Source organism: Pseudorasbora parva, chromosome 2 (genome assembly GCF_024679245.1).
Source record: "Pseudorasbora parva isolate DD20220531a chromosome 2, ASM2467924v1, whole genome shotgun sequence".
In the NCBI taxonomy this organism is placed as follows: domain Eukaryota; kingdom Metazoa; phylum Chordata; class Actinopteri; order Cypriniformes; family Gobionidae; genus Pseudorasbora; species Pseudorasbora parva.
In genome coordinates, this window is record NC_090173.1 from 51,027,271 (window position 1) to 51,041,884 (window position 14,614).

Genomic DNA, 14,614 nt, shown 5'->3' on the forward strand with positions numbered 1-14,614 from the left:
CATTTTTGGGGCGCCTGATGTGCCTCTACTTTTCTTTGTTTTTCTCCCCCATTCTAGCAGTTAGCATCAAGTGCTATATATTATTTTAAACAGGAGAACCTGAAGTTTCCATCTAGCTCATTTGATGTCCCAATTTTACATTTATTTATTCTGAGAATGGATTCAATTAATATAATTTCAAGAAAAATGGCAGCAAAAATGTGATGTTTTTACTGTGAACTCGAACAGAACTTCATGAAGTTTGGATTTTTTCCTTTAGAAAGTTAGACTTGGTTGTTTTACACTTCCAGATGAAATTTTGTCTACATGTAACAATCCCTCAGCAAGTTATAGCTATTTATTATAACATTATTCTAGGCGTTTCTAGGTTTTTGAGTGAAAACAGGTGTATTTTATTGACTGATAATGTGTCCTAAAAAGTTCAATTAATAAAGTAAATAGAAAGATTGTTATATAATAACAACACTGAAACAAACATTTTTCTTCAGAGAAATATATTATAATTTGGGCATGAAAAACACACGCAAACAATACATCAAGTTGTGACAAGAAACCGTGAAATAAAATATACTGAGGCTACTTTTACATGTGGGCGGCTATTTTCATAAACGGACATTTAAACTTCTCTGCACATAATCTTCTCAAACACAAATTGAGGAAAATATAAGAGTGAAAATGTGTAAAACACAAACTACATACAAATAGAGAAATATACTGGCTGTGCTCTGACAGAGAGCGCTTTGCACGCGTTTATTACTGTTTGGTTTCATGATGCATGCAAATTCACACCCACGTTCATTTTTCAGAGAAACGTGATTCGTGGTTCAAAAGACCAAACACTGTGTTTATTGGTTGAGTTGATGAAAGTTTCAACGAATCTGGGCACAGGGGGGTGGGACTAATAAAAAAAATAAAATTCTGTTTGGCTCAGGGGAACAACCCACGTGTGTTTCTTGGACAAATCAATGCTGCATATTTTGATGACGCATCCACGCTGACTATGGAGCCTCTGAATGATCAATCGCGAAACACATTATACCTATGGAAAGGGGAGATTCTCCTCTTTACTGTGCAGTTTACAGCATACAGATTGGATCAGCGATTAAAAAGTTATTAAACATTTTGGAACGATAGTTATTTTTAGTCAATGCTGCATATTTTGATGACGCATCCACGCTGACTATGGAGCCTCTGAATGATCAATCGCGAAACATATTATACCTATGGAAAGCGGAGATTCTCCTCTTTATGGTGCAGTTTACAGCATACAGATTGGATTAGCGGTTAAAAAGTTATTAAACATTTTAGAACGATAGTTATTTTTAGCCGCGGGCGGCTGTCTCGGTCTTTAGGGTTAAAAGACTATTTTTTTTGCCTGTTTGGTGTTTTAGTGTTTTACTACTTACACAATTAAGTATATATAACTATATTATTGATTTATAGTGTAGAGCCGGGGTGTCCAACCCTGTTCCTGGAGAGCTACCGTCCTGCAGATTTCAGTTCCAGCACTGCTCCAACACATCGGTCCGTAACTATCTAGCACCCTGATTATCATGATTAGCTGGTTCAGGTGTGTTTGATTCAGGTTAGAGCTAAAATCTGCAGGACGGTAGCTCTCCAGTAGCAGGGTTGGACACCCCTAGTGTAGAGTAAAAAAAATGCTGACCACAGTTAAGCTTTTTCTTTCTTTTATTTATTTATTTATTTATTTATTTGTTTGTTTGTTTGTTTTATTTATATTGTCAATATTGTCAATATATTGACCAGAAATATTTTTTTTATTATATTTTAGTTTATTGACAAGCATTATCTTTAAAACACTTTGACTTTGCATTTGCAGTCAGCAGAGCCAAATGCTATATTTCAGTTCCAGATTTTACTGTGGATATTTATTTTATATATTCTATTTTTATTAATAATCTACTCTATTAATATTGCTTTCATTAGTAGCCTAATAAATAAATCTACCTCGGTTTTAATACATTGTTCACCTGTTTGGGAAGTGTTTGTCATGTTTTGACAATAAAGGATAGTTTAAAACCACAGTTATCTTTCACTTAGGAGCCATCATTTGCCTTTAATCTTTAAAGAAATAAAGATTTTACATTTATCGTGATATTTATCGATATCGACTGATATAGAAAATTATATTCTGATAAATTTTGGGGGCCATATCGCCAAGACCTAGTTCATGCTTGTGAACACAAACCCCAAATATAGCTGCGAGCAGCCATTAGCGGGGCCAAGCGCAAAGAAAGCAATAAGACATACCAACATAGCTCGTCATGTCAAACCAACTTAAACAGCAATCAAAGGCATTTTAAAATGATTTTAGACAAAATAGCTTAAAAAATCATGATTTAATGCTTTATCACTTTTGAGCAATAGGTGGCGCAGTTATGAAATTAATGTGGTTTGGTCATAGTGAGGTGACAATGACACTAACAAATGTTGGTGTCATTATGTCAAAGCATTGCAGAGATACAGCCTCAATACCAAGTTTCGTAATGATACTGCAATGCGTTTGTAAAATATAGCACGTTTTGACTAAATTCGAAATGGCCGACTCCCAAAATGGTTGGTATGGGAAAATTGCCTATGCTTTGACTCGGTGTGATGCCACAAATCTAAAGAGACCAGTTTTGTGATTTTTGGCTAAAGCATTGTGAAGTTATCATCAAAAATGTCACATTTTTGTATCTCTGGACCACTAGGTGGCACTGTGCCGAAACTCTGCAGGCAGTCTTAAATCATGGTTGCCATAACACATACTAAGTTTGGTTAGAATATGCTAAAGCATTGCAGAGATATAGCCTACTTTCATTTTTGCGTAAAGTTTGTCGAATTCATTTGCGTGTTATTCAAAAACAATTTGACTAATCATCTTGATTCTAATATCGTTTTGTCAGCATAGTCTGAAGATGATCTGGTTCAATTTTCATGAGAATTGGGGCTAAGGCCTAGGAGGACTTCGAAAAAGTAGGTTTTTAAAGGAAATCAAAACGGCGAACAAAAAGTTTGGCCAAATATGGCAAAATTGGTATCTGTGTTTTTGGCATGACCCAAGGAATCTATTGTACCAGTTTTATGATTATAGTCAAAGTTAATGATAAGTTATTAGCATTTTTGGAAAATTAATTATAACTTTTGTCCACAAGGTGGCGCTGCCCCGAAACTTTTTGAGTACCTTTAGGGCTTGGTGCAGAAGACACATACCAAGTTTCGTAATGATACAGCAATGCGTTCGTAAAATATAGCACGTTTTGACTAAATTCAAAATGGCCGACTCCCAAAATGGTTGATATGGGAAAATTGGCTATGCTTTGGCTCGGCATGATGCCACGAATCCAAAGAGACCAGTTTTGGGAATTTTGGCCAAAGCATTGTGAAGTTATCATCAAAAATGTCATTTTTTTGTATCTCTGGACCACTAGGGGGCACTGCGCCGAAACACTGCAGGCAGCCTCAAGTCATGGTTGGCATAACACATACTAAGTTTGGTTAGAATATGCTAAAGCATTGCAGAGATATAGACTACTTTCATTTTTTTGTGAAGTTTGTCGAATTCATTTGCGTGTTATTCGAAAACGATTTGACTAATCATCTAGATTCTAATATCGTTTTGTCAGCATAGTCTGACGGTGATCTGGTTCAATTTTCATGACAATTGGGGCTATGGCCTAGGAGGAGTATGCAAAAGTAGGTTTTTCGGAAAATTCAAAATGGCGGGAAAATTTTCATGACGGAAAATGACGTCATAGGGTGCAATCGAATCGTCATGAGCTCATGCATCAGAGGAAAAAAGAATTTCGTTTCTAGCCCTTATGGTTCAAAAGTTATTAGCATAAACATAAGTCAATTTTTGGACAGTTGGTGGCGCTAGAGGGATTGTTTGAGAGATTCCAAACTTGGTGTGGTTAATGTTTGGACTGTCCTCTATCTTTGTGCCAAAGCAAGCGGTTCTATGGGCTGCCATAGACTTTCGGCGGAATAATAATAATAATAATAATAATAATAATAATAATAATAATAATAATAATAATAATAAATATAGCTGCAAGCAGCAATTCCGGGGCCAAGCGCAAAGAAGAAAATAAGACATGCCAACATGGCTGGGAGTGACCAGCTGCAAAAATGCACAGTTTGGTGTCAATATGTCAAAACATTGCAGAGATACAACCTTAAGATTCATTTTGGTTTCATGCCTCAGCGCAAAGAAGAAAATGGGACATGCCAGCATGGCTGGGAGTGACCAGCTGCAAAAATGAACCATTAAAGACCTATTAAAATAAGCTGAGGCAAAAAAGATATACAATTATACATAAAGTTAAAAATTAATAATGTATCACTTTTTACCTATAGGTGGCGCTGTGACCAAATGAATGTGGTGTGGTCAGGGTGAGATAATGACACATGCACAGTTTGCTGTCAATATGTCAAAACATTGCAGAGATACACCCTTAAGAGTCATTTTGGCATCATGCCTCAGCTTCGTCGCTGTGTTAAACAAAAACTATTTAATCTATTAATGTGAAATCAATAACTTTGTGTCGGGATGGGCTGAAGATGATACGAGTCAATTTTGGTGAAAATCGGACAAACGGCCTAGGAGGAGTTTGAAAAAGTAGGTTTTTAACTAATAACAAGATGGAGGAAAGGACGTTTTACCAAATATGGCAAAATTGATATCTATGTTCTCAGCAGTAGCCAAGGAATGTATTATGACCAGTTTCATCATAATAGGTTAATTTATTCAAAAGTTATTAGCCTTTGTGTAAATTTTGTTATACATTTTGACCACAAGGTGGCACTGCCCCGAAACTTTTTGAGCACCTTCAGGGCATGGTGCAGAAGACACATAACAAGTTGCGTAACGATATGCTAATGAATTCGTAAAATACAGCATTTTTAGACAAAATTCAAAATGGCCGACGCCCAAAATGGGTAATACGGGATAATTGGATATTTATCAACTCGGCATGATGTCCCGAATCTAACAAGACCGCTTTTATGATTTTTGGAAAAACCCATCAGAAGTTATAAGCCAAAATAGCCATTTTTTGTATCTCCGGACCAGTAGGTGGCACTGCACCGAAATGCTGCAGATCACTTCAAGTCATGCTCGTGATGACATGTACCAAGTTTGGGTTGAATACGATAAAGCATTGCAGAGATACAGCCTTAAGAGTATTTTTGCAACTGCTACATAAAATTTGTTTGCGCATTTATCAAAAACGGTTCGACTAATCAACTTGACTTTAATAACTTTTTGTTGGCATGGTCTGAAGATGATCTGGTTCAATTTTCGTGAAAATCAGAACAACGGCCTAGGAGGAGTTCGAAAAAGTAGCTTTTTTGGAAAATTCAAAATGGCGGGAAAATTATCATGACGGAAAATGACGTCATATGGTGCAATCGAATCGGCTTGAGCCAAGGATTCAAGGGAAAAAGGAATTTTGTTTCTAGCCCTTATGGTTCAAAAGTTATTAGCATAAACATAAGTGCAACTTTGGACAGGCGGTGGCGCTAGAGGGATTGAATTGGAGACTCAAAATTTGCTATAGTGACAGATGGGACTGTCCTCTATCTGTGTGCCAAATTTCACAACTTTTTACCATACGGTTCTATGGGCTGCCATAGACTCAAGAGCGGAAGAAGAATAATAATAATAAATATAGCTGCAAGCAGCCATTATCGGGGCCAAGCGCAAAGAAGAAGACAAGACATGCCAGCATGGCTGGAAGTCTCAAGCCAACTGCAACAATGAGCCATTAAGGACCTATTAAGTTGATTTTAGGCAAAATAGCAGTCAAATTTTAAATACAGTCAATAATAATGGTTTAATGGTTTATCACTTTCGACCAATAGGTGTCACTGTTACGAAACTGATGTGGTTTAGTCAGATTGAGATGACAATGACACATGCAAAGTTTGGTGTCAATATGTCAAAGCATTGCAGAGATACAGCCTCAAGAGTAATTTTTGCATCATGGCTCAACTCTGTTGCAGTGGTATATGAAAACTGTTTTGTCTATCAATCCGAAATCCATAACTATTTGTCAGCATGGTCTGAAGACGATACGGATCAATTTTGGTGAAAATCGGACAAACGGTCTAGGATGAGTTTGAAAAAGTAGATTTTTAACAAATAACAAGATGGAGCACAGATATGTTTGCAAAATATGGCAAAATTGGTATCTATCTTCTCGGCATGAGCCAATGAATGTATTATGACCAGTCTCATTACAATAGGCTAATTTAATCAAAAGTTATTAGCATTTTTGTACATTTTATTACAACTTTTGACCACAAGGTGGCGCTGCCCCGAAACTTTTTGAATATCTTCGGGACATAGAGCGGAAGACACATACCGAGTTTTGTAATGATACACTAGTGCATTCTTAAATTATAGCATTAGCATTTTAAACCGTAATACTGCATTGAAGTCAATGGGAATTTCATGTTTTGTTTTATTATAGCGCCACCAAGAGGCACAATCCCACCAATTTTTTTATGTGTCCTCGTAGTGAGCCCATACATATGTGTGTCAAGTTTGGTGAAAATATTTCATTTTGTTTTGGAGTTATAGACATTTATATGAAAAAACACGTAAAAAATGACTGACACCTGACTTTGATTGGATTTTACTACCCCTTACTATCAATATTTTGAGATTTGGGCATTAGCGTATAGCTATCGACCTATGTTTCCGAACTTCTGAGGCTGGTTTCGTCTCGATCGGACTAGCGGTTTTGAAGATATCAGCAAATGTTTTTTAAGCGCTAAATTACAACGCTGCGCAAACCATATGCCGAAACTGGGCATGTCTTGTATCGTTGGACTCGGCAAGGATTCAGGAGCCCAAAAAAGCTACTCCCATCAAAATTTTTCACTCACACCCAAAGTTATAAGCGTTTGAAAAAAAAGAATTATCCACTAGGTGGCGCTGTTTCGAAACTTCTCAGGCTACTTCAGGGCATCGTGGTGATGACCCATACCAAGTTTCGTAACAATCCGTTCATGCGTTCATAAAATACAGCATTTTTGCACATAATTCAAAATGGCCGACATCCAAAATGGCCGACATGGTAAAATTGGATATCAGTCGACTCGGCATGACGCCCTGAATCTAATGAGACCAATTTTATGATTTTTGGATAAACGGTTCAGAAGTTATAAGCCAAAATATGCATTTTTCGTATCTCCGGACCAGTAGGTGGCGCTGCGCCGAAACGCTGCATGTTGCTTCAGGTCATGCTTGTGATGACATGTACCAAGTTTGGTTTGAATACGATAAAGCGTTGTGGAGATATAGCCTTTAGTGTGTTTTTGCAACCTCTACGTAAAATTTGTTTGTGCGTTTATTGAAAACGATTGGACGAATCAACTTAAATTCCATAACTTTTTGTCAGCATGCTATGAAGATGATCTGTTTCAATTTTCATGAAAATCGGAGCAACGGCCTAGGAGGAGTTAGAAAAAGTAGGTTTTTCAGAAAATTCAAAATGGCGGGAAAATTTGCATACCGGAAAATGACATCATAGGGTGAAATCGAATCGGCTTGAGCCAAGGAATCCGATGAAAAAAGAATTTTGTTTCTAGCCCTTAGGGGTCAAAAGTTATAAGCATAAATATGAGTGAAACTTTGGACAGGTGGTGGCGCTAGAGAGATTGAGTTAGAGGCACCAAATTTGCTATAGTGACAGGTCAGACTGGCCTCTATGAGTGTGCCAAATTTCACAACTTTTTACCATACGGTTCTATGGGCTGCCAGAGACTCCTATGGCGGAAGAAGAAGAAGAAGAAGCAGAATAATAAATATAGCTGCAAGCAGCAATTGTCGGGGCCAAGCGAAAAGAAGACCCTAAGACATGCCAGCATAGCTAGCTGGGAGTGTAAGACCAACTGCAACAATGAGCCATTAAAGACTTAAGTTGATTTTAGGCAAAAAAGCAGTACAATTTTAAATAAAGTCAATAATAATGATTTAATGGTTTATCATTTTCGACCAATAGGTGGCACTGTTACGAAACTGATGTGGCGTAGTCAAACTGAGGTGGAAATGACACATGCAAAGTTTGGTGTCAATATGTCAAAGCATTGCAGAGATACAGCCTCAAGAGTCATTTTTGCATCATAGCTCAACTCTGTTGCAGTGGTATATGACAACTCTTTTGTTTATCAACACGAAATCCATAATTATTTGTTCACATGGTCTGAAGACGATACGATTCAATTTTGGTGAAAATTGGACAAACGGTCTAGGACGAGTTTGAAAAAGTATGTTTTTAACCAATAACAAGATAGAGGGCAGAGAGGTTTGTCAAATATGGACAAAATTGGTATCCATGTTCTCGGCAGGAGCCAATGAATGTGACCAGTCTCATTACAATAGGCTAATTTAATCAAAAGTTATTAGCATTTTGTACACCTTATTACAACTTTTGACCACAAGGTGGCGCTGCCCGAAAACTTTTTGAGTACCTTCAGGGCATGGAGCAGAAGACACATACTGAGTTTTGTAATGATACGCTAATGCATTCGTTAAGTGTAACATTAGCATTTTATACCCAAATACTGCATTGAAGTCAATGGGTATTTCATGTTTTGTTCTATTATAGCGCCACCAAGAGGCACAATCCCACCATTTTTTTAATTTTTCCTCAGTATGAGCCCATACATATACGTGTCGAGTTTGGTGAAAATATCTCATTTTGTTTTGGAGTTATAAACATTTACATGAAAAAACAAGAAAAAAATGACTGACACCTGACTTTGATTGGATTTTACTACCCCTTACTATGAATATTTTGACATTTGGGCATTAGCGTATTGCTATCGACCTATGTTTTCGAACTTCTGAGGCTGGTTTCGTCTCGATCGGACTAGCGGTTTTGAAGATATCAGCTAATGTTTTTTAAGCACTAAATTACAATGCTGCGCAAACCATACGCCGAAACCTGGCAAGTCTGGTATCGTTGGACTCGGCAAGGATTCAGGAGACAAAAAAAGTTACTCCCATCCAAATATGTCAACCACACCCAAAGATATAAGCTTTTGGGGAAAATGTTTTTCCACTAGGTGGCACTGTTTCGAAACTTCTGAGGCTACTTCAGGGCATGGTGTTGATGACCCATACCAAGTTTCGTAACAATCCGTTCATGCGTTCATAAAATACAGCATTTTAGCACATAATTCAAAATGGCCGACAGCCAAAAAGGCAGACCTAGTAAACTTGGATATCAGTTGACTCGACATGACTCCCCGTATCTAAGGAGATACATTTTATGATTTTTGGATACATGGTTTAGAAGTTATAAGCCAAAATAGCCCTTTTTTGAATCTCCGGACCAGTAGGGTGCACTGCGCCGAAACACTGCATGTTGCCTCAGGTCATGCTTGTGATGACATGTGCCAAGTTTGGTTTGAATACGATAAAGCGTTGCAGAGATATGGCCTTTAGTTGTTTTTGCAACCTCTACGTAAAATTTGTTCGCACATTTATCGTAAACGATTTGAAGAATCAACATGAATTCCATAACTTTTTGTCACCATGGTCTGAAGATGATCTGGTTCAATGTTCGTGCAAATCAGATGAACCGTCTAGGACGAGTTCGAAAAAGTAGTTTTTTTGGAAAATTAAAAATGGCGGGTAATTTTTATGACGCAAAACGACGTCATAGGGTGCAATCGAATCGGCTTGAGCCAAGGAGTCAGAGAAAATTTGGATTTTGTTTCTAGCCCTTTTAGTTCAAGAGTTATTAGCATAAACATGAGCGCAACTTTGGACTGTTGGTGGCGCTAGAGGGATTGAGTTAGAGACTCAAAATTTGCTATATTGACAGTTGTGACTGTCCTTTATATGTGTGCCAGATTTCATCATGTTCCCGCGAGCGGTTCTATGGGCTGCCATTGACTTGTGAGCGGAAGAAGAATAATAATAATAATAAGAACGCTAACGGTTTCAATAGGTGCCTCCGCACCTTCGGTGCTTGGCCCCTAATAATAGGAACACTAACGATTTCAATAGGTGCCTCCGCACCTTCGGTGCTTGGCCCCTAATAATAATAATAATAATAATAATAATAGGAACGGCTACGATTACAATAGGTGCCTCCGCACCTTCGGTGCTTGGCCCCTAATAAATCTAACGGTTTCAATAGGTGCCTCCGCACCTTCGGTGCTTGGCCCCTAAAAATACTTAAATCAAATCTTTAGTTTGATTTAATGATTAAACAAGATTTAATGTACTTTTCATGGTAAAAAAAATGTCCTCCTTAAGCAGAAAGGGAACCAGCTAATATTACCATATTGAATGAATCAGTGTGAATGCCATACCTCAGTGTGTTGAGTTGACAGTTTGGACTCTTCAGTCCAGCAGAGAGCAGGTTCACTCCTGAATCCTGCAGGTAATTGTTACTCAGGTCCAGCTCTCTCAAGGGGGAGTTTGATGATTGTAGAGCTGAAGCCACAATTTCATAGTGCTGATCAGTGAGATTGCAGGCAGTTAATCTGAAAAAAAAGAGCTCTGCTTAAAAGGCATAGTTTAGGCACCAATTTAGGCACCACTTAAAAGGCACCAGTTTAGGCATGCTGGTGTCTCCATAAGGTTGCAAAAATTCCTTGATGTATGTAAGAAATGTATTTCAGTTAATCATAAAATGGCCCTGATATGTCATTAGACATGAACAAATCATGTTAATTTCAAATACTTATATCACTGACAACAGTAATCCGGCCAGGATGTTGGCATTTTGTGTTTTGGCCTGAAGAACCGCCCTCCACCTATCGACCAATCACAAAGTCAGTAGTGTTTCTGCATCCGGGTTGCCAGATCTGCTCTAGTTTCCACAGCAGCAGCTACAAACGTTCCTGCTGATCCTGCTGTATGGATGCGCGGTATGCCCAGGGCTCGCAAAATCGCCTGCCCGACGTCCCGGAGCTAATGTGTTTTCCAGTCGGGCTACCGAAATGTATCGACGCCCTGCCCAATGGGCTTTCTTGATGTGCGTTGTTTACACTCTTAACACTTGTTATTTGAAGGAAGTTTTGATCATGCTGATCTGACCGCAGAAATGTTTTGCTGATCGGTTCCACACCGCGCGCACAGAAGCTGTGCATGCGGACAACAGGAACAACGCGTGTTTGTAGCGCAACTGAACCGTGGCGTGTGTACTGCAAATACAGACAAAATCATCCATTCTTAATTTTTTCGGCATTCTCCTCCGACCCCTCTCTATCTCGTACTTTGATTTATGATGGGCAGCATTTATCTTCTGCAAATACGACCGTGTTCCTTCCACACATGCATATAATGCATATAACATGTTGTATAGGAAGTTTACATGATAAAAGTAACCTTAAAGTTAAGATATGCCACTAGTTCTAATAATTTTAGCACCTCTGTGTGCGGTGTAAATGCTCTAATTTGTTAACATGGGCGCTGGAAAAATAAACGCTGCTTATGCCCTGCTGCTAACGTGTGTGTGTGTCTGTATGTATGTGTGCGGGCGGGCGCACATGCGCATGCACACGTGTTAGTGAATTGTGATGTGTGGTTTTATAGCCACCGTTTGAGTGGCCAAGTACCAACAAAAATAAATAACTATTCAAATCACAATAACTCATTATTGTGTTTGTTTTATTAAGACACAACTCTTATTTCATGGTAAAATTCAACAAACGTGCATTAAGTTTTTACTTTTATTTCAACTCTTAAGGTAAAACAAATCAAGGAAAACATACGCCTAGAAAAACTCCTGGTGGTCATTATAAAAAACACAAAGGAACCTACATGAAATATTGTTAAATAACTTTGGCAACTCTGTGAAAACGCTGTGTATATGACTGATAAAGCATATCCAGTTTCAGGATAGAAATTCATAGAAATTTCAGCTCAGTTAGAACCAAATACATGTGTGTTTGTTTTTGATTGATATTTCGACTCCTGTCCAATTACACTTTATTTTCTTTTTTATTCGGGCTGGTAAAATTATTTTCAGGCTACCAAAATCTCAAGGGTGCCTGCCCGAAGGGCTAGCAGGGATTTTGAAATTTTGCAAAACCTGATACCGGTACTGGAAAAATACCGGTATATATTTCATTTCAAACGGTACCCTATCATGATTTTGCACATTTTGAATATGCTGCTGTTCCGAAGATCACCGCTAGATGGCAGCATGCTACCCAAACTGACGCGAAACCGGCAAATGTGACAACATAGACGAACAAAGTGGAAAGCAGTTGAATCTCACTCAAGATACCCAAAACTACACAGGAAAAATGGTGGAGTAGTTTTTCCAGAGTTAATTTTTTTCCCCTCAAATATAGTAGTTTTTGCTCGGTTTTGAGTGTACAGAGTAAAATGTGTCAGTAGTGTGGGAGCTAAATTACAGAGTAACAGTGACTCCTCCCCTTCTTGCAAAGTTTCATTGAACTGTTATCCGCCATTACGATTTGTCACGGTCATCGCTGCTGCGGGTTTCGACAAGAAGGCGCACTTCTACTGAATATCAAAGTAAGTAAAGTTTTAAAGTCTTAGTATTCATTTTCATAATATTCGCCTCTGTTTTGTGTTTAGATCATTTTGTCAAGTTGAATTACAGAGATAACATTCTCAAGTTAACGTTGATGCGAAGTTGCTTGGTGCTCGACCGAACTGTTTTATTAGCTAACGTTAACTTAAATAGGGAACATCACTAACTTAATCACTTGTGGTAATCTTACACCTAAATGTTCATCTTACCAGCCTTTAAGCTTCATTTAATGTACTTTGCCGCGAAGGCAAACACAGCCGTATAGCGATCACATTCTGGCCTCAAGATAGAATTTAGTTAGGCAAAGTTATCATTAAAAGAAAATAACTAACATATAGATTACACAAACATAAAATGACACCAATGAAACTTGCTAGCTGTCTATCAAATTCGTGATGAACGCTGAAGTTGTGCACCACATGTATTTGACTCTGTATAGAGTTAACGGTTGGCCATTTTGATGATGTGAGTGCCATGCACCATGCCTTAAACTAGTGAAAAAAGATAATTCATGTTTTGTAGTGCATTAATTCCTGTTCGGTAACACTTAAGAATACTGTTCTGTCCAGGGCTGTGACGGTGGCAGGTTTTTTTGTTTAGTTTTTTACCACCGCGGAGGTCTAGCGTGAACGTGAACCGCACCAGCCAGAGCGCCACCGCGGTTGCTGAGTAGCACCGATGGTGGTCGGCCATTTTTTTTTTAACTTGATATAATGACACGAGTGAAGCACAACGCTTTATTCACAAAATAAATAATAAGTTTGCAATTAAATGTTACCTCGCAGCCATGGAAACATGGAAAAAAGCGTTGTGCTTCACTCGTGTATTATTCACGTAAAACAGCATTCACATACCAAAAAAAATTGGGGGCCGACCACCGCCGGTGGTTCGGTTGTCATGTTCACCGGCACAGCCCTAGACCACCGCAGTGGTAAACTGCCACCGTCACACGTCATTTATGTTCTGCGCAGGAGCAAACGAGTAACGCATTATTAACATTATAGTAAACTAGTATTATTTAACAAAAGAAAGTATGATTAATGATTTAACAGTGCTCAGTTGAACTTGATAGCTAATCAGCTATTTTTTTTCATACCTCTCAGAGAACTACTAAGAACTACTGTGTACAGGTTACTGTTAATGTAAATACGCTTGCACTAAAAGTCTGTCAGACTGCAAAAGACATGACATGGTAAAAATCTTAGTAGCACATTTGACAAGTGAACATGGGTAGGTTGTTCATACAGTAATTTGTAAATTATATTTATGATGTTATGGGTTGTAATTGGTTTGTGTGTGTCCTTCCCGACATTTGAAGGAAGAATATCCAAAGGGAATCATCTCTCTATTCCCATACTTGGCTGACCCCAGGATCAAGCTTGGTTATGTAAGTAGCTGTTGACTTTCAAGTGTTTTGTAAAGATTATCTGCATTATAATTGATATGGCATTTATTTCCTTAGTCGTATAATGTATAACTACCAGGTCTGTGTATTGTTATGGTCATAGGAGCATTATCAGAGTGCAGAAGATGGAAGTGGATATTTGTCGTGGAGAATACACTCTCTGCAGAAAGAAGCATCAGGGGGACGGATGAAACACCCACGGCAACCACAAACAGGTACAAAATTTGGTGTTTAGGCCGGCAACACACTGCAAGCGTGGCATGTTTTTATTTTGGGTCCCATGTTAACAGGTTAGAGCTTGCACACTGCCCTCTCGAGCCGCGCCGAAAATGCATGCATGCTAGAATTAGAACCGATGCCTATTTTTCACGCGACACAAGTGTGTTGGAAGCGTTTCCAGGCAAAATACAATAGGAAAAGATGTTTGTCATTTTGACATGAATACATATTAATAAATTATATTTTGATGTTTGAAAGTCTTTAGGATTTGACATAAATGCAGATAACTGATTTAAATAAATAATACTAATTATCTATTTTCAAATATTGCACATCAATACAAAACAAAATGTTCTGCAGCCTATTTTGCCGTCAATACCATAGTATGGTCAATACTGCCGACATTGTCTTTGCTGTATGTTTATGTTTAACTTGAAGTATACATGAATACTAG

At 38.2% G+C, this 14,614-nt stretch overlaps 1 protein-coding gene across 1 annotated transcript in view; it reads right to left on the reverse strand.

Moving 5' to 3' along the window:
- The window catches only part of LOC137046498 (NACHT, LRR and PYD domains-containing protein 3-like), a 100,898-nt gene that overhangs the window by 68,913 nt on the left and 17,371 nt on the right, over nt 1-14,614 (reverse strand). Inside the window, exon 5 of the mRNA XM_067423758.1 lies at nt 10,339-10,512. Coding sequence (XP_067279859.1) covers nt 10,339-10,512 — 174 coding nt within the window. The remainder of the gene's footprint in view (nt 1-10,338; nt 10,513-14,614) is intronic.